Genomic DNA, 26,194 nt, shown 5'->3' with positions numbered 1-26,194 from the left:
TAATAAATCCTGACTTACCAGGACATTCATAGTGCCACAATATTTAAAATGAGAGTCCTTACGCAGGTTCCTCTGCTATTTTCTGAGGTCATATGACTTGAGCACCCTGCCTAGGTAATGCTCAGATGTTGATGCACTTTCCAAGCTAGTGTGGTTATTCTGCTAGGTCTGTGCAGAACGTGGTTTATCTCATCACAGGGATGAGTCTTTCTTCACAGCAACTTGCTCTCACCAACGTTGGTAGCAATCAGATCAGCATCACAAGGGATCTTACTGATGCCGGCCACCTTTGCTGTGAGGTTCAGTCATCTGGATGTGTGATATCTATAAGAATGGATGGGTGGCTCAGATTTTCCCTCCTGTTTCCAAAATCTTGGTCTTGAAGCACAGTTTACTTGGAATGGGAACTCAGTAAATTACATGAAGCAAAACAAATGAATGGAAGCTTTCCAACATGCTGTACTGGGAAGTGTGAAGGTTTTCTATCTTCCGTGTGGGCTTAGCTCAATGATTTGACTGCAGAGAGCAGATCCACTAGGAGTAAACTCCTTCACTGGAAATCACACTTCTGTTGCAATTTAGCCTCTTTGTGCTGTAAATCTGCTTTTGGTTCTGCGCTCTGGTTTGGGGGAATGCTGAAATCAGTGGATAAAATGCTTGCCTAAGTTTCATTATGGTCAATGAGTCTTATATATAGATTGTGCCAACAAAGGGAAGAATTAAATATGTTTGATAAGGACTTTTTAGTAAGAAGTGAAGGAAATAAATGCTGGAAAGTAATTCTTTCTCCATGCTTCTGATTATCTTAAATATTCACAATTATGATTTTTTTTGTTGTTGTTGTTTTAAAAATAATGCTAGCACTTCTGCTCATCCTTCTTGATGGATGATAAAATATTTAAATCTGAAGTAATTTTATAAAGCTGCTTCATCAGAGCTTATTTGTTTATTACAGTGTTCATGATTGTTGTGTAAATAAGATGAGGGAGCTATTTCTGGCTTCTGCCTGCTTGTGCTCAGAAGGAGTCACAAGATGTGTACACCAAGATTGTGACTGAGTGCAGCTGGAGCTCCTGATATGTTGCATTTCTGTGAGCTGTATGAGTGGATAATTACCAAGTAGAGGGTCAAAGATGAAGCCTCTTGTGGAGTGATGGGCTGAATGGCCTATTTCTGATTGCAGCAGTCAGCCCTGCAATAAGGTGATGAAAACTGTCTCATCCTTTTCATGTGCATTGATCACGGAGCTTCACTTCTGGCAGTCTTACTGTGGCTTCTGCCTGAGCCTCTTTCCTTCTTCTGTTTTGCCATAGACTGGAAAAGCTGCTCTGAAACATAGGCTTTGTTCTTAATCAAGGCATACAGGACTTTCTTTTGCTTATTATTTTTTCAACCCTAGTGTAGCTGGTGCAGATGACTTGTCCTTGTGACACAGGGGCAACAGAGCTCCCTTGCTGTACTGTGAGGTCAGTGCTATTTCTCTGTGGCTGGCCTTAATGAATTGTCTGCACTGAAAATGATGCAAACTCAGTTCTACGGTTCTAAGTTAATGAAAATAATCAGGCAGGAACCCTGTGCATGTCAGTTGCATGTGTATGTTGGCAGAGGCTTTCTGTTTTCTGTGTACAATCAGAGTGTAAGGCAAGCGCATTATTTATCTTGTGATAACAAAAATGTGTACACCTGTTTTTTAGGAGCAAAGGAGATAGTGGACTGCAGACAAGGTGAAATCAAGTAAGAGATTTGCTAGATTCATAGTGCAGGAGCAGGTGAATCTGAGGTGGGCTTGCTCTCGTTATTAAAAGTGCCTAGTAAGAAGACAGGTGGGAGAAAAAAAAATTGCTCGTAAGAGCTTTATTCCACTTTGCCCTGGGCAAAACATTTTATTTTGCTAACTATATTTTCTTAACTTCTCCAAGTTGGATTCATTTCAAGTCCCTTGGCATGGCTGTCATCTTGTGTTTGCTGAAGTCATGACTTCAGCAGGGGAGGTGTGGGCCAGCTTTGGTGACCTGTAAGCAAAGCCAGCTATAGAAATACTACTTATTTAATTGAACTAGAGCTGTAAAGCCCGGGCAGTCTAGATGCACAGTGTGCCGTGGATCTATATTAACAAACATAAGGCAGGTGGGAGCCTTCTGCTAGAGAGATGGGTGTGGAGATGTTGCTGAGGGCCTTGGCTTTCATCTTGCATATTGTGCGGTTGATGTCAGGAGCCTGTTCCAGCCGGAGCTTGAAATCAATGCTTTGGGTTTATTTTCCTGCCTCAAAGGATGTTAGCAGACTGTTTTATTAATGATATGACTGTTACATGCTGAATGGGCACAGCTGACTAACATAGGCAGTAGAAATCAAAAAAGGGAGACTGAAAATCTGTTGCTTCCTGTTACTGTCCAACCCTCTTCTCTTTGAGGACTAAAGACACCAGCACAGTTTACAGAGCAGAGCCCTTCTTTGTAAGAGGTTTACATAAGTGCAGAGCTGTGAGAAAGCTGGTCCTTTCTGATAAAGGGAAATAGTCTGCTACTGGGAGAAACAAGTAGGCAATATGAAAAGATTTTTGTGTGCTCATTTGTGCAGATATTATTTTTTTTGTACACCTTGCTGTCCCTCTCTCTTCTGAAGTTTACACTCTTTGATGATAGATAATAGAAACATTTGAAAGGAGTGAAAGTCATTTTCCCTTTATTAATTATCCTCAATATCTTTATTCATATATTTCCTGACTCCTCATACAGGAGTTCATCACCCAATAATATGTTTAAACCATGTAACAGTCACAGTATAAATCTTTTTTGTTTTCTCACTAGCTGTGGGAGTAGAAAATAAATGCAAATATCCACAAAGCATTCATGTTTAATTTTTATTTGGAAGATGAGACACTGCTAGCAAAGTTGATTAGATATTAAAGGATTTTTTAAACCTTTTAGAGAAAATTCAAAACATCTGTACCTGAAGTGCTCTTCTGAGTGCTGTTTTTTATTAGCTCCACAGGATTTATCCCAGTCTTCCCTGGTAGCCAAGATGATGTAGTGAATTGGGTGAGCCAGAATTCCTCTGGGCTACGTCAAGGGAAGTGACCAAACACCCAAATATCTTTTTTCTGTGGGAAGACTGTCACCCAGGTAGGTTAAATACATAATGAAGGATGAGGAAGAGAAATGAGGGGAAGCAGACTTCTGTTTTATCCTCAGTAGTAGAGTGACAAACAGCATTGCAAGCCTCCTGTTTGAAGACTTGTTTGAAGACTTGTCAGGGCTTCCTAGCTTACCTGTTGAAGGAAGGCAGTAATGACCATATGAAAGGCAGATAATGTAAAGTACTGTAATAGGTGTAGGCGTCCAACCTTTTCATATTTTTTCTTAACTTAAATACCAGAATTGAAGGATAAGAGAAATTAGTGGTCTTAAATGACCTGTGAACAAAGTGCAGCTAATGGTGATTGAAGGGGAAGCGCAAGTGCAGAGGGAATTGTAGATACAACGTCTGAGTGAAATTCTAAACAAAACTGTGTTCACGTGATTTCTTTCTGTGTGTGTGACCATGAAAGTTCTTCAAAAGTTCAGCTGTTTTCTACCTCTTTCCCTCAAATTTCTTACTGGGAAAGAAATTATGAAAAATGCATTGGAGGGTGAAGAGAAGGAAAAGCAAGCATTCCAGATGGAAGTGTGCCATGTGGCTCCTTCCCTCTATCATTTTTCTGCTGTGATACTGGACATAAGTCAGTTTGCAGCCCTTGACCTCTGACAAGATATAAGAGAATTCATCACTCTAGGATATACCATCATAGTTATTTTTTTCTCTGAAGAACATCAACATCAGTCACAGTATTTTCACGTTGTTCCAAGTAATCTCGGACACGTTTGCCCTCTGCATGTAGAAGTCTTCCAGGACTTTTTTGAAAACCTTTGAAGACATGAGCCATCTCACAAAGGCTTATTTAAAAACTTGCTTGTTAGACACTCTACTGTCATCTTTTAAGTTTAAGAAATGTTTCAAGAAAGCTTTTCTAACTCAAATACCTCGAAGACGCTTTGTTTTTTTAAGTGCTCCTTTTATTATATGCTGAAGGGAACGGCCTTCTGTGGTACATAACTGGACTGCTGATTTTCTGATTCAGATTCAAACACGTACTTTTATCCCAAAGTGTTTCCTGTGCTGTGACCGAGGCTTGGACAGCCAGCTATATCTGAGGCCATTTACTCAACCAAGGTCACCTGGTGAGAACTGTTCTGGAAACCCCTTTGTGTAGACTCCAATTTGTTTCCTTTTTTTTAATTGGAGAATTTTATCTGCTGAAGGACCCAAATTCTCTTCTCTGCTCTGCTGTAACCCCCACGCCACGGAGAAGAGCCCCTTCCAAGAAGGAATAAACCCTCTGCTCTGCCCTATTCAAACCCAAGGGCTGCCTTTGTGCCGCAGCTTTCAGATTCCAAAGGCATATTTGGTTGGCGGCTCTGCTGGATGCACAAAGGGTCAGTGCACTAATAGGATACAGCACTGGGAAAGGACGGGGCTTTAAGAGGCTCTTTGGAGATTTGATGCCCTGTGTGAAAGAGGTCAGCAATACTGCAGCAACAATTTTAATTTACTCCTGGAAAAAAAAGGGCACTATAAAAAGGGGAAGGACATTCAAAATAAGGGGGCCTTTAAATCCTCCTATACTGATGATCCTAACTCCAAATCCATCCACTGCTGATGAACCTAGCCAATGCCTTTATAGGACTTAGGAGCACATTTATTCATGTTGATGGCTTCCCCCACCCCCTACCAATGTGTAGCAGCTTCTTATTGTGTGCATTTACTTCAGAGATGTTGGGAGGGGGGCTGGTGACTTCTTTACAAGAGACTTCAGTCTGCACCTGTTCAAGGGCACTCTCATGTTGATGCTCTGCATAGCAGAAAACAAACCAGTCACTTTGCAGTGGCACATTGATGGCTTATGCCTCCTTGGAAAAGGGAATTGACACTGGTGCTGTGGGAAACTGAAAAGAACTATTTTGACAGTCTTTGTTGATCTGTATATGGCTGAAAGCTGTGAGTCACTGGAGCCTGTATCCAAACATAACTTACACATTTGTAATAGATATTAGCAATGCTTACATGAATTTGTGCAGAAAACAAATCTGACATGTTCTTGGTCCACTTTCTTCCTTCCCAGAATATAAAAAAGCAATGGGCAATATTGAACATTATGCTTCAGTGACAAGGTAAGGCTTTGGGAGATTTTGTTTTTGAGTGGATGATTTGAATATAGTTTCTAAAAGAGGATTTATTTTTTCATTTGCAGGTATCTTTCTGGACTTACAGGTTGTTTGGGCTATCAAGCAGCAACTACATCATGGTCGTGTATAAGAGGGTTTAGCTTAAATCTTTCAAAAAGAGGAATAGGACTGCCCATTATTTCAAATAATCCAGTGTAGTGAAATCCACTTGAAAGTGATGGGCAGCAGAATGCTCACTGAAGAGAAAGGTAGGTAGTAAATTTAGCCTGAAGAAATCTGGTGACACTGCAGAGTACATGGGATGCTAGTCTTGAAGTAGGTCAGAAGAGGTCCAGGAATCTCCAGCTTGGATGAATGGATGTGTTTATGCTTTTGAGTCACAAAAAAGCAGCGAAGTGTAAGGCATACAGGGAATCACTGTGAGGATAATCCCAAGGAAAAACATGGAATGCTCTTTGGATAGAAAACCAAGCAAAGAAGCCACCTCTTGAGATTCTTCTGCAGTGTTTAGGGAAAAAACTGTAAACTTTCTCAAACAGATAGTTAGGATGACTTCAGACACCTGTTGACTTCTGCTGGAACCACAAATAAGACACGTAGCACAGTTTAGTCTGCCTGGCAGGCCTTGGGATATATTCTTGTCTTTCCCATTGTTTAGCTGCATGTCTTTTGAGACGCCGAGCTGCCTCTTGATGCATCTCTGTGCTTTCTTGCCTTGCTCATTTGTGCTGTTTCTAAGCGGTTACAGTCATGCTCAGCAGGGCTGTTGCATGCTGCCACTTTTCCTTCCACTCTCATCCATACTGTTGCTCCTGCAATTACAGAGTGAATTGCTTCACTCAGGGATCTGGAATTGATGCTGCTGGTTGAGACCTAGCTCACCATATTACTGGATATCTCCCAGAAGCAATGAAGGAGGGAATAGACACAAGCATGAAGACCACAGCCCTGGTTAAGGTCTCCTTTGACCTGTATCCTCAATCCCCCTGTTGTGCATTTGTTTCCCATTCCATTTTCTTACATGCTTGACGTGCCTAGTGATACCATACCCAATTTACTGATAGTTGCCCCATAGTTATGGCAAGACTCTTTCAAAAAGCAAGATTGCCAGTGTTGTGCTATTTCTAAGTTTCCAAGCTCTCAATCCCTTTGCACATGACTATGGTATTAAATAAAATTGTACTTTGGTCACAGCAACCTTAGAATTGAAATAAGAATGAGGGGTTTTTCCTGTCCACACATTCTCCTCTGTGTGGCACATCCTGCAGTTAGCTTAAAATATTTTTTTCTGTCCACATTCTTCAAAATGTGCACTTTACTGTGCCCTACATCCTTTAGCTGGTGTGAATCTTTGTGGTGTTGCCCGCAGCAATAAATTCTTTGTTCACTACCACAAAATCTCTATTTCTATTGTATTTGATAGAGATTCCACTCTGCTTTCTCACCCACACTCAACAGAATGCAACAGGATTTGCATTGCATGCTCTTCAGCAAAACCATTCAAGCTTGGCACACTGTCAGCTTAGCAAACTCAGCTTCCATCCAACATTTCAGATAATCTTGTACCTTCTATTCTGGTGTAAGAAGCTAAGCTTGGTCAAGGAAGACTGGGCTGGGCAACTGCACTGAGAAAGCTCCAGTTAGATGCCTGCTTAGGGAAAGGAGGGCTGTAACAAGTATCTGACTTGGGAGGGGACCAGAAATTCATCCTTTGGTAGCATAGGCTTTGTGGAAAAGTTCTTTAAGCCTCCACAATGGTGGCTTTTTGGAAAATCATATGTTTCTCTTACGGTAAGCTGTATTGAGCAAATGTTTTCAGACCCTTTGAGCTCTCCCACTGTGGGCTTGGAATATGCCCATGAGCTCTGCTTGGCTTCTCTGGTTTGGCTTCCCTTTGAAACCTAGATCCTTTATTGATGGGCTCAGATGGCATGCCTTGAGGTTCAGCTTCTTGAAGGCAAGGAAAAAGTGGTGGGTGCGCATCTTATTCACTGGTGTTGCCAAAATGATCTATAACTCATGCTAATCATGCAGACTTAACCCACCCCTTCTCACTCTTTCTTGCATTTTTTTTGCTGAGCTGCGAGTTAATTGTGACATTTAAAGTTTTAGCATCCAATTGAATCATGCTGAGATGAGAATAGCAGTGCGTAACTCATAGAGATTTGGTGTCTGGGTATGTCTGTGCTGCAGCCAATGTGCTTATACATGCCAGACCAACACTGGGCACCATCCCTACTGCTAGAACCACAAATCTGTGGGATTTCTGGTAGCACACCTACTGCTAGAACCACCAATTTAGGGGATTTCTAGTACCTGCAAAGCTCGGTACTGCCACAGTTTCAGCCTTGAATCATATCTCCCTCTTTTCTTCTGTTTGCCAGGAAGACATCATTCTTGCTGTGGTGCTGAAGAGGTGGAAGGGTTAGTGGTGGCTGATCTCTGGCCTCACTCGTAGATGTGGTCCTCTCAAAGACAAATTCCTCCCATACGAGGGAAGCTTGTCAGGGAAGTCTGCTGATCGTGGAAGTAGAAGAGAGGGACTTTCTTGGTGGTGTGCTGTAACCTTGGGAGAAACTGGATATAGTAGCATCTTCTTTTTTCACTACTGTGAGGTGAAGTCCTATGGAAACAGATCATGGATCGCCATAAGGTGAGGTAACATGGGGTCTTGTACAATAAGAACTTTTCCATGCTGCATATGCCTCCATTTGTTGCACATCTTTTGCCTTTGCTAATGACAGCAGGGATCTCATTATATTCCAGAGCACATGTCCTCTCTCATGGGTCCAGTTCACTCTCCTAGGATTATGTCAGTAGCTATAGGTATCAAGGTTGCCAGAGTTTATTCCGTTTCAGATTTTTAGTGGTGAGGAAGGCAGTAGGAAGTGTCCTGGTGAAATATTCCATAAACTATAGAAAAAGAAAGAGGAGTCCAGGCACCAGTTTAAGTATAGCCAGCCCATATAGTCTGGTAGTAGGATATGGGGAGAGGTGATTTTATGAAGGTGCTTCGGAAGGCTCCCTGCATTTCCTCCCTTTAGTTTTCTTGTTTTGTTTCGTTTAAGGTCTTAATAGTTAAGATAAATACACAATCCAAGCAAACAAACATTTGTTGTTGCTGAGGAGGTTTCCTTATGAATCATCTGTCTGGTTTGTTCATTTTAATTAAAGTAGAGTGTCACAGTAAAATCCAAGAGCCAGATTTGTAAGGGTATCTGTTCAGGGAGTGGGAATGGATGGAATCACTGAATAGTAGAGGCATATCCTTGGGGCCTTTGGACAGCCTCAGGCACTCTGAAATGTGCTATAGCCTCGATACAGGCTGGGGGGTTGCACTGGGCCTATAACCTAGATACAGACCTGGGGCTATGCTGCTGACACAGTATACAGCCCTCCTCTCCTGCCTTCAAAGTATACCAGGTTTATTTCTTAAGAAGCATAGAGACTGGAACTGAAGGACGAGCTCAGCACATTTGGAGAGGGAGAGAGAGGGAAATTTCACCCAAACGCCCTGCCAGTTAAAGTTTATTCGTTAAGTACCCCGTCTTTATGCTAGAATAGCAACAAAAAGGTAGGAAATATGTTTTGTCTGCAGACTAACCATGCATTGAGTTTAGCATTAGCTTTCTTCCATTCCTTCTAGATAATCCATTACTGCTATTAATAGAAACATATGCAAGTTTCCTGGTGACCGAAATGGCCTGGAGATAACAAGAGGTTTTGTCCTTGTGCCTGACACCTTTTGGTTGGGTGTTTTGAGTGTTGCACCAATGACAGCAGAGCACAGGCCTCTTGCAGAAGGCAGAATCTTGCTCTGTCCGTGGAACTGCTGGAAGCCTGCAGGAGGAGCACCCATCACCTTTCAGGAATACTCTTCCCAAATGGAGGCTGATGCTGGGCTCCTCGCTGCCCAAAAGCTCTGCCCCAAACCCTGCCGGCTGTGCTTCAGGCCTCGGGGAGCTGGAGCATTTCTCAGTGTGACCTTTTTTAACCTGGCCTGAATGAGCACAGCTGGTTGAGAGGACGAAGGAAACTGCACTGTCGGATAGAAGGGAGCAGTGAATTTTGGCAGGAAGGTGGTGACAGGCTGGGGGGGACCTCTTAGCCTGCATCAGCTGCAGCCTGCGCAGCATGTCAAACTGCAGCCAGAGCAGTTTGGCAGTGAGCACAAATTCTGCTAGTGAGGCTGACCACTAATAGAGCTTATAAAGTCAGTCAGATTTTTGGCAAGTTTTCAGACCACTGTGTTCCTGATGGAGCTTTTAAACGTCTCCTAAAAAGTATCCAGCATTATCAGAGAGAGCCCTGTCCTCTGGATCTGGGCCAGGACCCATGAATGAAATAAAGCTGATAGCTCTGAACTGCAGCAGCTTTGAGAGGAAAAAAGGAGGAAAAAAAAGCAAAAAGAGTACAACTTCAAAAAAAAAAAACATTCTGTTTTTTTCTGTTCTGAAGTCTCACATCACAAAAGCAACGTTTTCTGCCTACCTCAACATACTTCTCGCAACGTGTTCTCTGCAGAAACCTTCAAAAGGAAAATATGTTTTTGTCTGATGAAGTTGTGTACCAGGATTGTCTTTCTATTGCAAAAATAAACTGAACTCAGGAGGGCTGAATCCTTAGAAGCATTGTTCAGTCCTGAGGTTTTGTTTGTGAGATATGGAAAGAATAACCACAACAAATACTGAGGAGATCCAGTGTGCTGCAGTCCCAAACTCCTGGGAAAATCAATGCAATCATTGCATGGTGGTGATGGGTTGATGGTTGGACTAAATGATCTAAGTAGTCTTTTCTAACCTTGGCGATTCTATCACTCTATGATCTTTTCAGTATTTTTCCTTACGTGACAGGTAAGGTCTGTTGGTTATGTTACATGCAGTGTCTGCTGACAAACCAAGGAGCTGCTTTGGTGACCTGTTGTGCAAGGAAAGCTGTCAGCATGGAAAGAGCATAAAGAGTAAGAATGATTGTTTTCAGTGTATATGTGCTTCGTACAGCAGGGAAGTGGTTGAGCATTGGTTCACATTTTCATGCATACAGGAAGCTGTAAAAGTGTAGTATAGCTAGCGTATGAAGGAGCAAGGTAACCTCTGTCACTGCATAGGATCCTGTGAGAAATGAGTGAATGAGACAAAAAAAACTCTATCCAGGATTTTTCTGTTTTAATGCCTATGTATATCTTCTCTCCTTTGGTGTTAGCACTGAGTATTACTGGCAGTCTGTCACTGGAGTTTAAATAGGATGTGAGTGCTGTTTGATTGCTTGAGTGAAAACATTTTTCTTTTTTCTTTTTTTTTGGCAGATACAAAAAAGCTTGGAGCCAAAAACCTTAAAGGATTGCACAGTGTTCAACCATTTTATTTGTGTATCTGTGTGTGTGTGTTTTTTTCCCCTCTTCCTCCGGTCTGTTTATGTGAAATATTGGCAGAAGGGAGTAAATACAGAGAAATGTACATATATTCTTTTTATTAATTCTTGGCAGACTGTGTACAGTATAGAGCAATTTTGAGGTGAACTTAGACAAATGCATTCATATGAACTGTGTCCTAATAAATCTTGAAACTCCAGTTCTAGTTTTGTAAGAGCACATTAACTCTGTGTGTGTCATTGTTTTTGCTTGCTTAGTCCCTTTCCCAGCCATTGCAAAGTCTTTTTTCCTTTCTTTAGTTAGGCTCCATCTGCAGGGAATTTGTGCCTTCGTGTTGATGTCATTACCCGACACCTTTTCTGTTTCAGCAATTTCTATAATCACCATATTTTCCCAGTATATTGTCTATAGGAAGATATTACTTCTGGACTCACAGTAAAATTGTCACAGTGCAAAAATTGCCAGTTGTGAAAAGTGCTCCAACCACACCGATTGCTTGCTCTGCTCAAGGTGAGAAGTTTCTTTTTATTTAAGGCCCTGGGTGCAGAGCTTCTCTTGCAGACATGAAGTGATGTCTGTACATCCCCACAAGGAGAGAGGGAACATCTGACACGGCAGGAAGAAATTCCATCAAGGGAAACAGCAGAAAAGAACAGCAAATTGCGATTGCATCCTAATGCCCCTCTGTTCTGCTGTTATGATTAAAAAATACAAACTCAACTTCCAACTTCAGTAGCCTGCTCAGTTGTCTTTGACTTTCAGGCATTATTAACGTGAAGCAATTAATGATGTGTCCCAGATTTAGAAAGTGGGTTTAGTAGGATTTCCACAGTACTCTCTCTCTTTCTTCAAGCACGAAACCAAGTCTCACAAGGCTGGGAAAGAGCCTCAAAGCAGGAGGTACTGCTAGCAGTGAGCAATAGCATTTTGAATTGTAGGGCATTTTGGGGTTAGCATGATGTGATTATCCACAGTGGGAAGATGCCTCTGAGCAGTGCTTCTCCAGACCCAGCACTGCTCATCAGGAGCTCCTTAGCATGAAGGGATAAAGTTTGGTTCCTTTCTGTCAGGCAAAGAGTTATGTGCGCCTTATAGACAGACTAACCTTTGATATGCAGTGCCTGGGACATGTAGTCCATACCCCACAGAACTGAGTGCTCATGGCAGCTTCACTGAGTTCACTTGGGATGCTGCCACTTCTGCTGACTTCAATGAAAAAGGTTTTCAGGGCTGGTGGTGGCTATAAGAAGTAAAATCAAATATTCCTTTTCCTTTCCCCAGTGAAATCATAGAAAATGGAACTCTGATTTCAAACTCCTTGTGCTGTTCTTTGCTGCTTTTTTTTTTCCTTTTCCTGATGTGCAGACATCTCCCCTCTAAAAATAGGAAATCTCATTGTGTGGGAGGTGTATTTAAACTGTATTCTTTAGAATATAAATATTGTTATTACTTAAACTAACCGTGCTGTAGAGAAGTTCACAAACAGCCACTTGTGCTGGCTGGAGGCTGCCTGCTATCTATGCGAAGCATGAGATGCTTTCAAGCAGCCTTTCTGGGGACACTGTTGCAATGGGACATAGGGTTGTAGCTGAGAGCTTTCTTTACAAGGCTGTGACGGACACTTTGATGCCTTTGAGTTACAATGGCCTTCCAGGACTACGCCTCACAGGTTCGAATCATTGCAATGTTAATAATCAGTTTTGAAATACCTCTGTAACTTTATTTCGTGAAATAGTTTTCAGCCATATGCTGCTTTGAGTGGGATGGAGCTAAAATTGAATCTAAAAAGAGAAATATCACTCAAAACAGACTGACAGAGCTAATTATTTTATTAAAGAATACAGCTGTGCTTGCCTTTTTAATAACCTTAACAGATGAAGGAACATATGCGTGGAGAGGCCTTTAGATAGAATTTGTATTGCCATAAGACGCTAGCCTTTGATGTGTTATTTCTACTTTATCAAATGACTTGGTACTGCTGCTCAGTTTATTTAGTGCCTAGTTTGCCAGCACTTGCTTATGTAGTCAATAGTTAATAAATAGGTGGTAAAATTAAGTTTAGAGCTGAGAAAATGTCTGACAAGGAGATGAGACATAAGTAACAGGGCTCTGTAAAATTCTTTTTGGTTTCTCCCTGCTCAGCTGATTATTTTGGGCATTTCATGCCAAATTTGGATCCTCGAACACTTGATGTCTTACTGGATGTACTGGGATCGGGGTCATCTAAGGTGACCATCCCCTCCTCCATTTCACATTGGATGGAACAACTGAATGTGCCTGAGTCAAAATGCCTCCCCACATCACTCTGCTGCTATGCTGAGTATTCAGATGATGAGATAGTCATCAACAGGAGACCAAGAAAGAGAGGCCAGGCTGTCACAGAGGTCTGGGCTTGCTTTTGGGAATGTGGGTTTAGGCTGTGAAGCAGAATAGAGCTTGAATCGCAGGACTGCAGGGTGAGAGAGGCACAGTATCACTTATCTTTCTCAAATGTGGTTTCCATCCCTATTAACCCTCACCAAAAAAAAAAAAAAAAAGGAAAGGGTGGGATGGAGCTGTTCATCAAACACAGGTCGACATCACAGATGAGCTGAAACCACATCTTTCAGATCACTTTGCTAGTCTTCAAAAATAGAAGAAATAGAAGAAATCAAAAGTAGAAGAAATCTGCCTAACATTAGTGCAAGTGTCTAACTTACAGTACAGCAGTTTGACTAACGTGTGTGCACACCTTCCCTACAAGCAGTAAAATGTTAGCAGTGGAGCTGCTTTACTATTAGGTATGTTTTGGTTAGCAGCTGGGGCTAAAACGATAGACTGAATTGAGCTCAGGAGTCACAACTTATATTTTGAACTATGGGTAGACTCTCTAAATAGTGGTTCTCCTATGAGAATGTAGGATGGAAAAGATCAATGAGTCCAGCTTGCTTTTTTCCTTTGGGAAGCATTTCTGTAGAACACAGTCCCGCACTATTCAGTGAACTTATTTAATGAATTGCTTTAAATAAAGCAAAACACAGGCCTGGGCTCCTGTGCTAAACTTGGAGTGAATGAGGAATTTCCATAGCCTGAAAAAGTTTGGCTGCTTCTCAAACCCTACATCTTGTATTTGCCTTTGCGGTATCTTTTTCCAGATAAGGTCAGGACCTGAAAGCTAAACTGTGCTTGCAGAAGTTGAGTGAGGTATGTTGAACTGCCTGCTTTGATGAAATCTCCTGAGATGCAACTTTCTCACCAGATTTTGAGGATTTCTGACATCTGCCAGTTCTGGGAAAGCTGGTGTTAGCCTTGCTTGTGGTACACTGTCAGCTGTGCTTCTAGAAGCTAATAAATAATGCTTGAAAATGGATCCTGGATACTACATAAGAGACATAAAGAACTGCAGGTTTGGTCAAAGGCCTCTGCCCTTGGGGGTTTCAGTATGACTCCCAAACCATAAAACTGGGCTAATGAGATTAGAAAAATGTGATGCAGATCCAGTGGCCCTGAATGCCATTTTTTTTGTCCTGTTCATCTCTCGCATGGACTGGTATCATATGAGAAGTGAGAACACTTCCAGAAACAGTGTAGGTACTGCTTTGTCCCCTGAATAGCAATCTTTGCCTGGGATGAGGGAAAGAAATTCACATCTGCAGAGGTGAAATATGGTCACCAAGCACTTCAGCTCCCTTAGGAACATGGCACCACTTTGAAGTCAATACTGCCCACCCAAATGCCCATGGAAAGTAATGCATGAGATGCTCTACTGCATGTAAATTTGGGCAATGGAGGGGAGGAGGTGGAACTGTCATGTTACTGTGTACTTTGCTTTCACTCTTCTGCCTCTTATATCTTTATATTACTATGCCCTATTAAAAATCTGCTCAGAAGGATACCCAAGTCTGCTCTCCTAATGCATGAATGCTTCCACTGCTGTAGCAGCTGTGTCTGAAATAGTGATGATAATGCCTGATGCATGCATGCAGGGGATAGGGAAGGGCTAAGTATTACTAATACTTGATACTCTAGCCTTCATTTCCAGTTGCACCACAGGTCTCTGAGCTGAAGGCAAGCATTTGCCCTGTAGTTGCAGGGGAATAGATATCCTGATGGGACACTGAGGAGGGATTTTGCCCTCAAGGAGTTTTGGGAGCTGGCTGAGATTTCTTCTTTAAGAAGTACTGGAGGTTTTATATAGCAGAATGTATGCTTTTCCTTCCTTTGGGGCTAGAGCAAACACAACTTCAACTTTGGGAAAAAATCTATGAGAGCAATTGAGTTTCCTGATGCATCTATCCAAGTAATTGATGTGACACCTTGCACTAATGGATAAATGGATTGTCTTTGTAATTCTGCAAAGAGAATGTGTGTCACATATTGAATAGTGACATTGATATTCTTATCAGATGTAAGAGTTAACACTTCTTTTGGATAAATGGAGTAGTTTGACCTCTGAGAGCTATTATCTGTCAGGCTTGCAGGTAACTTGTCACAACATCTTTCTGCTTTGTATTTGTTTTGAAAGTTTCGCTGTAACCATATAGGCTGGAGAATTGCCTGTCTTACAGGAAATCCAAGGTAGATAGGAAGAATTATGCATCATTTAAAAGTGGGCTATCAGCGTGGCTGAGAAACTGTTGCGCCATCTGTAAAGCTCAATAACATACAGCATACACATAAAAGGATCCTGATGTTCTGCAGCAGGGTTTTCTGTAGTCGTGTTTGTTCGTGTATGGAGATGGGAGAAAACTCCTGCTGTTCTATGCTTAACGTCCAAAAGGATGAGCTAGACAAAGTGCAGGAGGAAGGGGGACAGGCACAGGCAGTAAGTCTCTCAAACTCCATGTTGCTGAGCCATGTTGCCTTTCTTGTACTATTGTTCCTAAATTAAAGAATATCTACTGTTAGCAGTTGTGGTCTCCTCCTAATAATCACTGTTACAAATGTTGCTGAGGTCTTGCTGGGTATTTATTGCACCGCTGGGAAACACCGAGGAGAATTAGAAAGCCACTGTGGAAAGGAGTGATAAGAAAAGTTCTGAATATAGTCTGCATTCGAGGGGAAAAAAAAAGAAAAAAAAAGGAAACTCAAAAGTAGCACACTATTACTGCTAATCTTGGCTTCCGTTTAAACAAGAAAATACACATTGAAGAACTTCAGAAGAAAAATCAGGTTCTGGGACAATGACCCTGCTGGAAGGTGTGGGCTCCTTTTCGTGTTTGATTGTGAATTAAATTCAAAACAATGGCTTCAGCTGGCTGAGCCTTGTATAGCTTTTACTAGACAGGACATTGGCCAGGAAAGTGTAGTTGGTGGTAATCCGAATCATTTCTGTCAGTGGAGATGTTCCAGGATAAGAACGTCGGCCCATCGTCAAAAACAGATTTTCAGGTGCTTCCCAGAGAAAGAAGAGAAGCTAAAAAGGGGCTTCTCACCAACCCATCACCAACCAGTGTGTTTTGCTCTTTCAGTGAGCATGCAGTGTAGGAGGGTGGGTCCAATGTTACTAGCTTGTAGAGTATGCCACACAGTGTGACATTATACCTATTCTTTTAATGTATTTTCAGGCTCTAATTGCAAAAATACAAATGATGTACATGCATGTATAAAAGAAAAATACATAAATATCCAGCAAGGGAGTTAACAGAGTGGGACAAGTGCTAGCTGTATAGGAAACTGCTGCTGCCACTTGGGACAAGCCATTTGGACACAGTATCTTGTTCATTTTCTGCTTGAGCCATTCCACTTTACATGTTTAAGGCAGATTCTCAGATAGCCCTGGAATGATGAAAACCATTTTATTTAACATCATAGTGGATTATGAAAATATTCCCATCCTGTCAATAGGCAGAAGGAGGCAGTTGTTGGAATACAGAGCCCTCATATTCTTTTTTAAGCAAACTGAAGTAAAAAAAGCAAGCTCAGTTTTGTTTTTTTTTAAACTGTGAAGACACAGCCCAGCTTTTATATCAGCTTACAAGGAATAAGCTAAAGATCTGTGGCACTTTAGAAACAAAAAGAGAATAACCTGTTTGCCCCACCCCTTGGCTTTGCAGCACAGTTGATTCTATATGTGCAAGGTTGCCTGTCTGCTATTGTTAAGTACATAATAGCTGTCTTATGTTAACTCATTATCCTGTAAAGTGCTATGAAATACCATGATTGTGAAGGTTGCTACATAAAAACTGCTTCCAATCTAGTCAAGTATGGTCAGGTAGTCAGACAGGCTGCTGTAGTACAGCTGCATGATCCTCAGTCCAGTGGTTTTATGGCTACAAACATCCCTTAGACTTGTTTGCACGTGCCAGAAATTATAAATGCCCTTCTAGGCGCTTTTCATACTATCTCCTCTTGTTCCCTCTCCCTCCCCTTTGTCCTTGTATTTTGGGGCATTGAAATTTTAGATGGTTCCTGCTCTAAATGCTCAGCTTTCTCCACATGGGTGCATGTCACTTCTCAATGAGAGTCAGTTATAATGCAATTTATTTTGTAAAGTACATTGAGAATTGGCCACTGGGTAACCAAAGGTGAAAGGGAACAAATGAAAAGCAGATTAGAAAGCATGTTGTGGGCTGGGGGGAAGGGAGGCACGGATGTGAGGGAAGGTGGACGGAGACTGTTCAGAGAAGCAAAAACTGAAAAAATAAGGCATGCATATGTAGCTCAAAGGACTTCATTACAGCTAATTTAAGAAGATAACAAAGGAATGATGTCAACGTGGTCCAAATGGTGGAGAAGTACAATGGGAAGAACAGAGGGAGAAAGAACAAGTAAGAGTCATAAAATGGACAAATGTCTTCAAGTCTCTAGAGAATGAGTATGTTTTAGTGCCTTTTCCCCTCCTCCTTTCCTGTTCTCCAGGAAATGTCTGACTAATAAGAGGAGCAAAAGGGTTGGCAAGTTTAATAATGCCCTCAAGGTGATGAAATGTTGGTGCTCAACAGAACAAAAACTTGGCCATCCAGTTCTCTAGCTTTGCTTAACCATGATTTCACTCTTTCTTTTTAGTGTCATATCAAATCTGCTGACCCAGATAGTGTATTCAGCCTACACGAGATAAGATACCATAAATTCACTATTAGGAATGTAATTAGACTGAGTGCTCAGAAGACAGAAAGGGTCCCTTCCACACCCCCACCTCTATTTTCCCTTGGGGATTTTCATTACAGAAACGTAAATACTGCAGCTGGGCTTCTGCAGATTATTCTGTAGAGTCCATTTAGGATGGTGATGATTAAAGTGTGCATGTTTGTAGCACTAATCAAAAGACCAAGCAGCTTTCAATAAGAAGGAGCTGTAGAGTGATGGTACCAAGAAAGGGGACTGACAATTCACTTGCACATGAGGATGAAATCCATTAAGACCCTTACTAGCTCTTAAACACTTATGCCATCTTATTTGAGGCTTTACTTCAAACCAGACTACTAGTTTAATGTGGTTGTTTTTTTTTCCCCATCTCAGTAAGGCCCTGTTCCCTGGCATGCATAGCCTCAAGTACACACATCCAAATTTAGCACATAGGCTGGAGAAAGGTTTCCAAATGGACCTTTGAATACATGGTATAGTGACTTGTGGTCTTTGTTTTTTCCCAGTCTTCCCAAATTGGGACCTGGATGGAACTTGCAGGGGTCTCTGATACTTGTCTTCCCTTCCTGTGAAACCCTGGGCACAAGCAGGGGGAGAGGAGCTTGGACTGCATGGCACTGTGGAGATGGCATGGGTCTGTGTCTGTGTATGCACAGCCCATGGCCAAAATGCTGAGCTTTGGAGGTTGGAGATGTGTGCAGAGCCCTACACTAACGTCCTGCAATTTTGGCCTCTCTTTGTGTTGGTGGGGCTGTTGTTTTGAGGACGAAAACAAGCTATAATGAATGAGCAAAGGCAATGATAACCTTTGATTAAACCCTCACTTAGTAAACAGCAGCTTGACCAAAGTCAGGGATGGGCTTTTCACTGGTCTAGAGCAGCATGCCACCTCTGATTTCAGTGGCAAAATGCTGATTTAAAGCAGCTGGAGTTTCCAAGCCCTTGATGCATATGTTCAGAGGGACAATGATTCAGCTGGTAGGTAGAAGCCTCCTTGTACCCTTGGATGTTGTTGATGTCCTATTCGAGAGCGCTTAGTAGCAGATAGATGTTGGAAAGATTGTGGATTACTTTGTTAAGCAAGCGTGGCTTGTAAGTAATGTGGAGCTGACCCTTCATGACACTTACATGACCCAGAAATAAAGCAGCAGGCAGGAGAGCCCTGCAATAAATGAACAATGTTTTGATATTTTCTAATAATAAAACCTATAAGTTAACCTTTGCAAAGTATGGTTAAACTTAATTTATTTTTAAATGTGCAGTGTTTTCAGTATGTTTGTTTGCACTGTAACCTAATTTTCCACTTCCTTTCCCTTGTCATACAGTTTTTAGGCCAGGAATGCGGTAATGAATAGAGAGAAGAATGTCAGTTTAGACCGTAAAAAGCCTCTGTGAAAAAGCCTGGTAGAATTAAATAGGAAACGATTGTCTGTCTGTAGGATTTCAAAGCCCATGTCTCCTCTGGTTTAAAGCCACAGGATTGCTAATAAAGAGTCATTTTATATATGTGGCCTACTGAGCTCTGTGGCTGACTGTAGCTTGAATAATACCGCTCTTTTTTCCCTTTTTTCTTGCATGGAGGTGTTTGTGTGCATCCCAATCCAGCTGATTCAGGCCGCAGGACTGCTGTGCTATTGTAGTGTGGGCAGCCTGGCCCCAGCCTTTTAGCGTGCAAATGGGTTTTCTTCCTCACTGTCCTTGTGGTCAGTGGTCCTTGTGGTGCGAAGGCTGCGCCCAAATGAAGGTAATGGATTTGTTACCTTCAGGGTAGGAGCAGACGTCGAATGGCCGGCTGGATCAGCAGCAGAACTTGGCACGGGACCCTTTTTTTCCCATGGGTTAACCAGGCAGTGGGTCTGCTCTCAGATAACCTCTCAGTCAATTTCAAACTCATACCCAGAGCCTGAGGCCAACACTGTCTGTACGCTTCTCAGGTTTATTGCTTTATTGTCTTCTGTAAGGTCTGTATGATTGATTACCAAAGCATAAACCTTGGAGGGTGACTGTTATCCCTGATGTTAGAGTGGAACCAGCCCAGCTGAGCTGAGTGGAAATGCAGCAAATAGAGCAGGGCCCTTTACCAGCTGTGTACGGGGAAGCATTGCTGGAGATGGATCGGGGTCAGCACACTGTGATATGTTAATTTGCCAATAATCATTGTAAGTAATAGCTTTACTGATTCATGAGTTCCATAAATTGATTAGTCTCTCTGTTAATGAAGAGCTCTAATGCACTACATATGCGATAGATCATTCCTTTACTTTATGACTTGATCTGGGCCAGGAAACTTGAGCTCACTGGTCTGTGCAGGTAGTTACCATTCATATTTTCCGGTGTGCAACTGCACATATGCAAACATTGTACACATCTCCTCCTGGTTTCTGCACAGAATTAGCTGAGTACATCTTTCAGCTTCCTAACACACCACACAGTACAGTCAGCCTGCTTCTTGTTAGACTATCTTCACCAAAAACTGGACTTCCTTTGCACTGAGCTATCGAGACCCATACAAGATGAAGGCTTGGCTAAGTGGTAACTGCCACTTGGAAGAAGGTCCCACAGCAGCAAGTGCTGGAATGATCTCTTACAAATCACTTCCAGTGAAGTAGTGTCGCACAAGATACATGAGTTTGAGCTGGAATTGAGAGTGAGATGGGCTGCTCTTCCACATGGGTGAAATAAGGACTGTTGGTGGTGGGTGGACTGAAATGGAGACTGCAGGAGTGAGTTGAATCCATGCAAGTTCTGTTACATAGAGGAGCAATCACCCTTCCCTCTAACATGTAAACTGCTTCAAATGTGTTAAACTGAAGGATGCTATAGGATGTCTGAACAATGGCAGGGCCCTTTTAAAAATGCCTCTAGCTCCAGTGTGAACAGGGTTACTTTCTCTTTTTCAAATGGACTCTGCTTCAGTTATCTGTGCCTTTTGTCCCTTTGAGATGTGGTTGCCATGATAAACTCTACATGGGGCTATACGTTGAGCCCACTCAGAAACTGAAGCTAATGCAAAATGCAGTGACCCGCTTATTAAGTAGTGCTTCATGCTGGGAACACATCACATTAATGTGCCAGGATCTGCACAAGCTGCCAATACGTTTTTGGATGTTGGTGTTAACCTATAAAGCTATAAATGGTTTGGTACCTCGCCACTTGGGTCAGGAGAGTAGGCACAGTGCCTTTATTAATTATACAAGCCTCCAGCTGAGAATGAATCTGCTTAGGGTTCTGGAAATGGTTCACACTGGGCATGTTCAGAGGCTTAATGCAGGCATTAACATACCCTTACACTGAATCATTTAATTTGCATAGTAACTCTGATGCTGGTAGTGATACCTTCCCTCGCACCTACCTTTGATGTTGCTGCTGCTGCTGCCTCTGAAGCTCTTTGTAGAGCTGGCAATCTGTGCTCTGGGCCTGGGAGTGAAGGGTAGCTTCACTGAAGAAAGGCCCGGTGTGGGCAGAGCAGAAAGCTCATAAACTGGGACACGTTAGTGTTTGCAGAACTAGCGAGCAGGAAAATAGATTGTGCTTAGTCAGGGGTACTTTCTGAATATTTCTGAGTCTGGGGAAAAAGCTGCAAATTTGAGGTTGGGTTTGATTTTTATCAGTGACTCATGGTTTACAAAATGCCCTTCTTTTCCATACTAGAACAAGCAACCCACGAGGTTCAGCCATTACGTCTGCAAGCAGGTCTGTAGCTACTTCCTGCAGCTGTCTGTGGTGTTTCTCATTGGTAATTATGGTAATATTTATGTCTGTTTGCATTTTTATATGTCCTTTGTCAAGCTGATTAGAGGAGGCACAAAGCTGCCCTTTCATTAAAAGAAAAAAAAAAAAAGCCTAATTAGGAAGGTTGCTGACATCAACTAAATTGTGTTTCACCTTGTATCAAAATTTTAATAAACAGAGATGTTCAGTACACTGCTCTAACATACCTGCTCCACTCGCACTGCTTGCTGCTCTCTTTGTACAATGGAGCTTTTTCCTTTTTAATGCAAAGCAATTCTAAGTGAATCAAGGGGAAATGATATTTCATATTCAAGCCTTTTTTTTTTTTTCCCCAAGCAGACCTTAGAAAAAAAATAAAATCAGTTATGTGGTATCCAATCACCTTGACTATACTTTTTGATTCTGCCGTTGTACATATCAGAGCCTCAAATCTAACATTTTTGTTTGCAGTACCACAAATGTGAGGATTTACATTTGTTTTTCTTGCAAATTAGGAAGAACATAAAACACAGGCAGTTTCCTCCTGCATGCTACCAACTCAATGTAAAGTCAGGCTGGAAAAGCCTCTGAAGCAAGGAATGGGTGGGGACAGGAGGTTTTGGAGGCACAAAAGACATCTTTACAGCCAACAGACTGAATGACTCTTGTGACTGTCTGTATTTTGCTCAGATATTTATGACAACAGGTTATACTCTCCTAACTTCCAGTTTCTCTCTTAGAAATCCATATTCAAGTGTTGATAAATTTAAAAATCTATCCCTGCAAATTGCATCTAGGATCATGCCAAATCTCTGCTATTGATTTTGGGCTGTTTTAGTGACTTGTTTGGGGTTTTACAGGGAGCTGTAATTTGGGTAGTTTTTATAGGTGCCAAGGGGCATTGAAAGCTGCTCAGTCGGGATGTCTCGGCAGGGCTATGGGGTCACCAGGAACAGGAGCCAGATGTTGGCTGCGTCCAGACTCCAGCTCTTCCCATCAAATGCTCACTGTGACCCTGCTGCCTGCCTACCTAGCAGTGCAGCCCTATAAGCCTGTGTCTTTGGGGTCCTGGCTGGAAATTGATCCCTTTTCATTTGTTTTGTTCTTCTTTCCATTTTTGTGCTTGTTGCTTGTGGCAGCATCTTCAGAAGGGTTGAGGAGCTGGAGCAGCTGCCCTCTCTGTCTTTGGCATTTCTGTTCTCTTGCACCCTAGCAGGGACTTGCACCATCATGTGCTAAAATGGTAGTGACAAAATGATACCACTGGCCCAGAGGTGCTGCTGGGATTGGATAGTGCGGAGGAAGCAGCAGCACTCCATCACTATTCCTGGCTTCCTGCATTGTGTGGCTGAGATAATACTAATTGTCCGAACTTTCTAAGGCAATCGGGCTCACTTGATATGAAACCCTTATGAGCTTGTCTAATTGGCTTCTTCCTCTCCCTCCTTCTCGGAGTTTTCTGTTGCTGCTGCTTTACTATGGTGCTGGGACATGCTCCCCTGTAGAATTGAAGAGCAAAATCTGATAGGGGGACTTCATGGGGTTTCTGGCTGTGAATACCAGGTCTGAACAGACTTGCAACTTCAAGCACTTGTACCAGGAATTTGGTTGCTTTGATCAATTAAATTCCTTGGCTGTGAAAGAATACTAATAAAGGTTGGGAAGGCTGTGCTCAGAGGCTCTGTCTGTGGAAGAGTGTATCTTCCCATTGCCCCTGAATAGCACCAGCAAGCCCTCCTCTGCCTCTTTTATGGATTTAATTCTCTTTGGGAAGCTAATCTCACCCCTGCTGCCCCAGCACAAAACCCAAAGTGGCAATCTTGTGAAGCACAGGAAAGCAATTGCATGAGACCTAGCTTTTTATGATAATACCCAGGGAAAAAGTGACTTGCACCACTGCTCTTAAGAATGCAAACATGCTCCTACACAAGTGCAGGATAAACAGCACAACTTGTACCTTTCAGCAAAACAGAAACGTGCTGGGGCTGAGTGCCTCTCCTGGGGAATTGTTGGCTTGCCAGCAAGCATAGTTTTGGTGGCACCAAATGCCTTGAGAAGTACTGCTCCGTGGGGCAGAATGAGTGGGAAAGGAAGCAGGAGGTTCATGAAAATTGGTGGTTCTGTCTGAGCCTCAGCATTGGTGATGGGGCTGCACAGTGAGTTGAAGACATATCTGGTGCAAAGACAAAGATGTCTTCATCTGATGGCGAAGGATGCCTGATCTTGGCCTCATCACTTTGCACTTCTCCTGCTGTGTCCCTTGTTTAGGGGACAATGCTGGTCCCTTTCCTCTTTCCCTCTTCTAGTAGGGTCAGTTCTCTGTGCCCTGGGCTCTTTACAGGGCTGCTGTAGGATCAGATGAGCCCTGGTGAGGAGGACCTGAAGCAGACCAGGTGGAGGGGGGGAGGGAAAGGACTGTGGGACCAGCTGGCTCTTCAGCAGCTCCTTCTGACATGGATGTAGATGGTGGTACCGTGGCCCATATTGTGTCTGGGCAATGCAATCCTTTCCAGCAGCCCCAAATGTGGGAGGTGGCCAAGGTGATGGAGTCAGGAGGTGATAGGGATTGCTCCTGAGCCAATGCTCATCTCCCTTTCCCCTTCTCTGGAATGGAGTAGGCTCCTTACCCTAGGTAGCTTCACATCGTTTCAGCGTGCTGGCTGCCAGTTATTTCAATTTAGCTTCATCGATTAAATCACCTGTCTTACTGCTGTTTGTCTGGAGATCAAATTTGGAAAGGCAGCAGCTGGAGGAAAATTAGAGCAGACAAATGTGTGTAAAAATGTTTCCCTCTGACCGCTTTCATCGCAGGCAGCTCTCGACTAAATGATGAGGCTTAGGGCTATGAGTATCTCAGTTGTTTCAACTGTAGTAAACTGAAACCAAGGTCAAGTCATAGCTGGTTTGTGTCCTTTTCCCTTCTAATCTTCTAGATTTTGTTATGGTTATTTTATTTGAGTGCCTGCCACTTGCTATTTCAAGCTTGCTGTGGTACGACTGCTTTGCACCCCTATTTGCCAGCTAAAATGTTTCCTCCTCGCCAGTGAACACGATTACATAATTTTAGATACACCAAGGCCTGAAATTATTGGATTTTTTTCCCTTGTACAAACAAAGGCATTTAAGCAGCTTATTTTTAACTTCCCCTCCTGCCTGTGAACTCCACTAAAGGGAAATTAATTTTTCATGATGGACATAGAGTGGGAGGGAGAGGGGAGAAATAAAAGGAAAACGTTTGAGCGTGAGGGCAGCAGAAAAATCAGCGTGCTGAGTTCCAGAGCTATGGTGTTATATTGTTCCACCTGTTTCTTTAATTACTAGGAGCTGCTGAGGTCCTATCAGCTGCCTCCAAAGCCTCTGGAGGACAGGAAGTGCTGGTGCCATCCCAGTCCTACTCATGTCAAGACTGCACGGAGTCAGGTTGCCTCCAAGGACCGCTTGTCCACAGGCGTGAGGGTCATTGGAGCTCCAGGCTCGCTTTGAAGATCAGAAGTAACCTGTGTGGTCTCTTTTCAACTGCAAAACCCTTTTTCTGAATCATCACTTTAAGAATGGAGTTTACTGAATTCATGGCAATGTCTTGGCTTCCTGACGTCTAGTAAATAGGCGTATTAAATACCGCATTATATAGGGATTAATTTACTTCCAGCTTCCCTCTGCCCTTAGGAATCCTATACTTTGTCTCCCATGCTGCTTGCTACTGGTTAGCCTGACAACGTTAGACCCCCGAAAACTCTGAAAGATAAAATCAGCTTGCTGAAAGGACACCCTTGCATGTACTCACAGTTAAATACAAAACAGAAATGCTTTTTGTCTGCAGGGAGTCCAGAACAGAGGGCACTGAGACTTGGGGTTTGGAGGTGTAACTGAGCCTCTAGAGCAGAACAGAATTAAAAGGGTTTAAGTTTTGGATTCCTGCTATAGTCCGACTTCAGAGTTAACACACAGGATGTGTAACGATGGCCCTCAAAGGCCTCTCTGCATTCACACTTAGAATCTTGATGCTGTATTAGCACAGGCTTTTACCAGTATTTTATTTCATGCTTCCTTCACCACAGACATTTGCTTCTTGCAGAAAGCCAGCTGGGGTGTGTCTTTACTAATCTCTAGCTTGGGACCATTGATCCTTCCACAACCTCTTCCCTTTTTGATGTGCCCTCTGTTTTCTCTTATTTACAGCAACAGCCCTTCTTGGCATTCTCTTGTTCATCCTCTCCCTCCTCTCAATTTCTCAGGACAAGCTGAAAATGAGATTTAATGGGCCTCCCACTGTTGTGGCTCTTTTGAGATTACTGGGATCAGATGTTCTTCTCTTGAGAACCAGATCAAAGAAAATGAGAGAGGGTAAAGACCAGAACGCTCAGGAAGGCGACAGAAAGCGAGGATAAGGCAGGAGAAAAGTGGTTCTTAGCATGTAATACAGCAGCACAGAGCATTTTTGGCTTTGCTGGCTCCTTGCCAGCAGTTTGCAGACGTGTCTGTGGCACTACAGTGTGAAAAGCTTGATAATTTCCTTACAAAGCCTTTCAGTGAGCCCAGGGCTACCTGAATGTCTGTCGTTTTATCAGAATTGTCCTGTCCTAATAGCCATAAACAAGCTCCTGGTTTTAATGTGGGATTTTTGGCTGACCTAACCATCCCCTTGTTCCCAGAAATCCTCTCCGTATTAATTGCATTTAGCTGCTGGGGACACCTGTTAGCAAGGACACAGCTGAACAGGCTCTTAATACTTCCAAATCTCTGATAATACTCCAGTTAAACCTCCCTCTTTCTCTCTCTTTTTTTTTCTTCTCTTCTTTTTTCTTTTTTCTTTTTTCTTTTT

The 26,194-nt window shown here is 42.6% G+C and overlaps 1 protein-coding gene across 21 annotated transcripts in view; it reads left to right on the top strand.

Annotated features, from left to right (window-relative positions):
• The window catches only part of LOC104910094, a 94,873-nt gene that overhangs the window by 28,579 nt on the left and 40,100 nt on the right, over positions 1 to 26,194 (top strand). For 13 of the 21 annotated variants that reach the window (XR_004159120.1, XR_004159126.1, XR_004159119.1 and 10 more), the window contains one exon: positions 7,610 to 7,878. The exons of 3 other annotated variants lie outside the window; for them this stretch is intronic. Coding sequence is in view for 5 of the 18 variants with exons in the window: in XM_031552729.1 (XP_031408589.1) it covers positions 7,864 to 7,878 (15 nt within the window). In the remaining 13 variants the exon portion in view is untranslated. Of the gene's footprint in view, positions 1 to 47; positions 5,474 to 7,609; positions 7,879 to 8,871; positions 15,647 to 21,312; positions 21,398 to 24,693; positions 26,178 to 26,194 lie in introns of those variants that run through there. 5 more of the 21 variants (XR_004159127.1, XR_004159124.1, XR_004159123.1 and 2 more) reach the window with 5 other exon arrangements.

Source organism: Meleagris gallopavo, chromosome 3 (assembly GCF_000146605.3).
Source record: "Meleagris gallopavo isolate NT-WF06-2002-E0010 breed Aviagen turkey brand Nicholas breeding stock chromosome 3, Turkey_5.1, whole genome shotgun sequence".
NCBI classification, from domain to species: domain Eukaryota; kingdom Metazoa; phylum Chordata; class Aves; order Galliformes; family Phasianidae; genus Meleagris; species Meleagris gallopavo.
The sequence above is the reverse complement of the archived record's forward strand: the minus strand, read 5'-3'. Positions and strand labels throughout refer to the sequence as shown.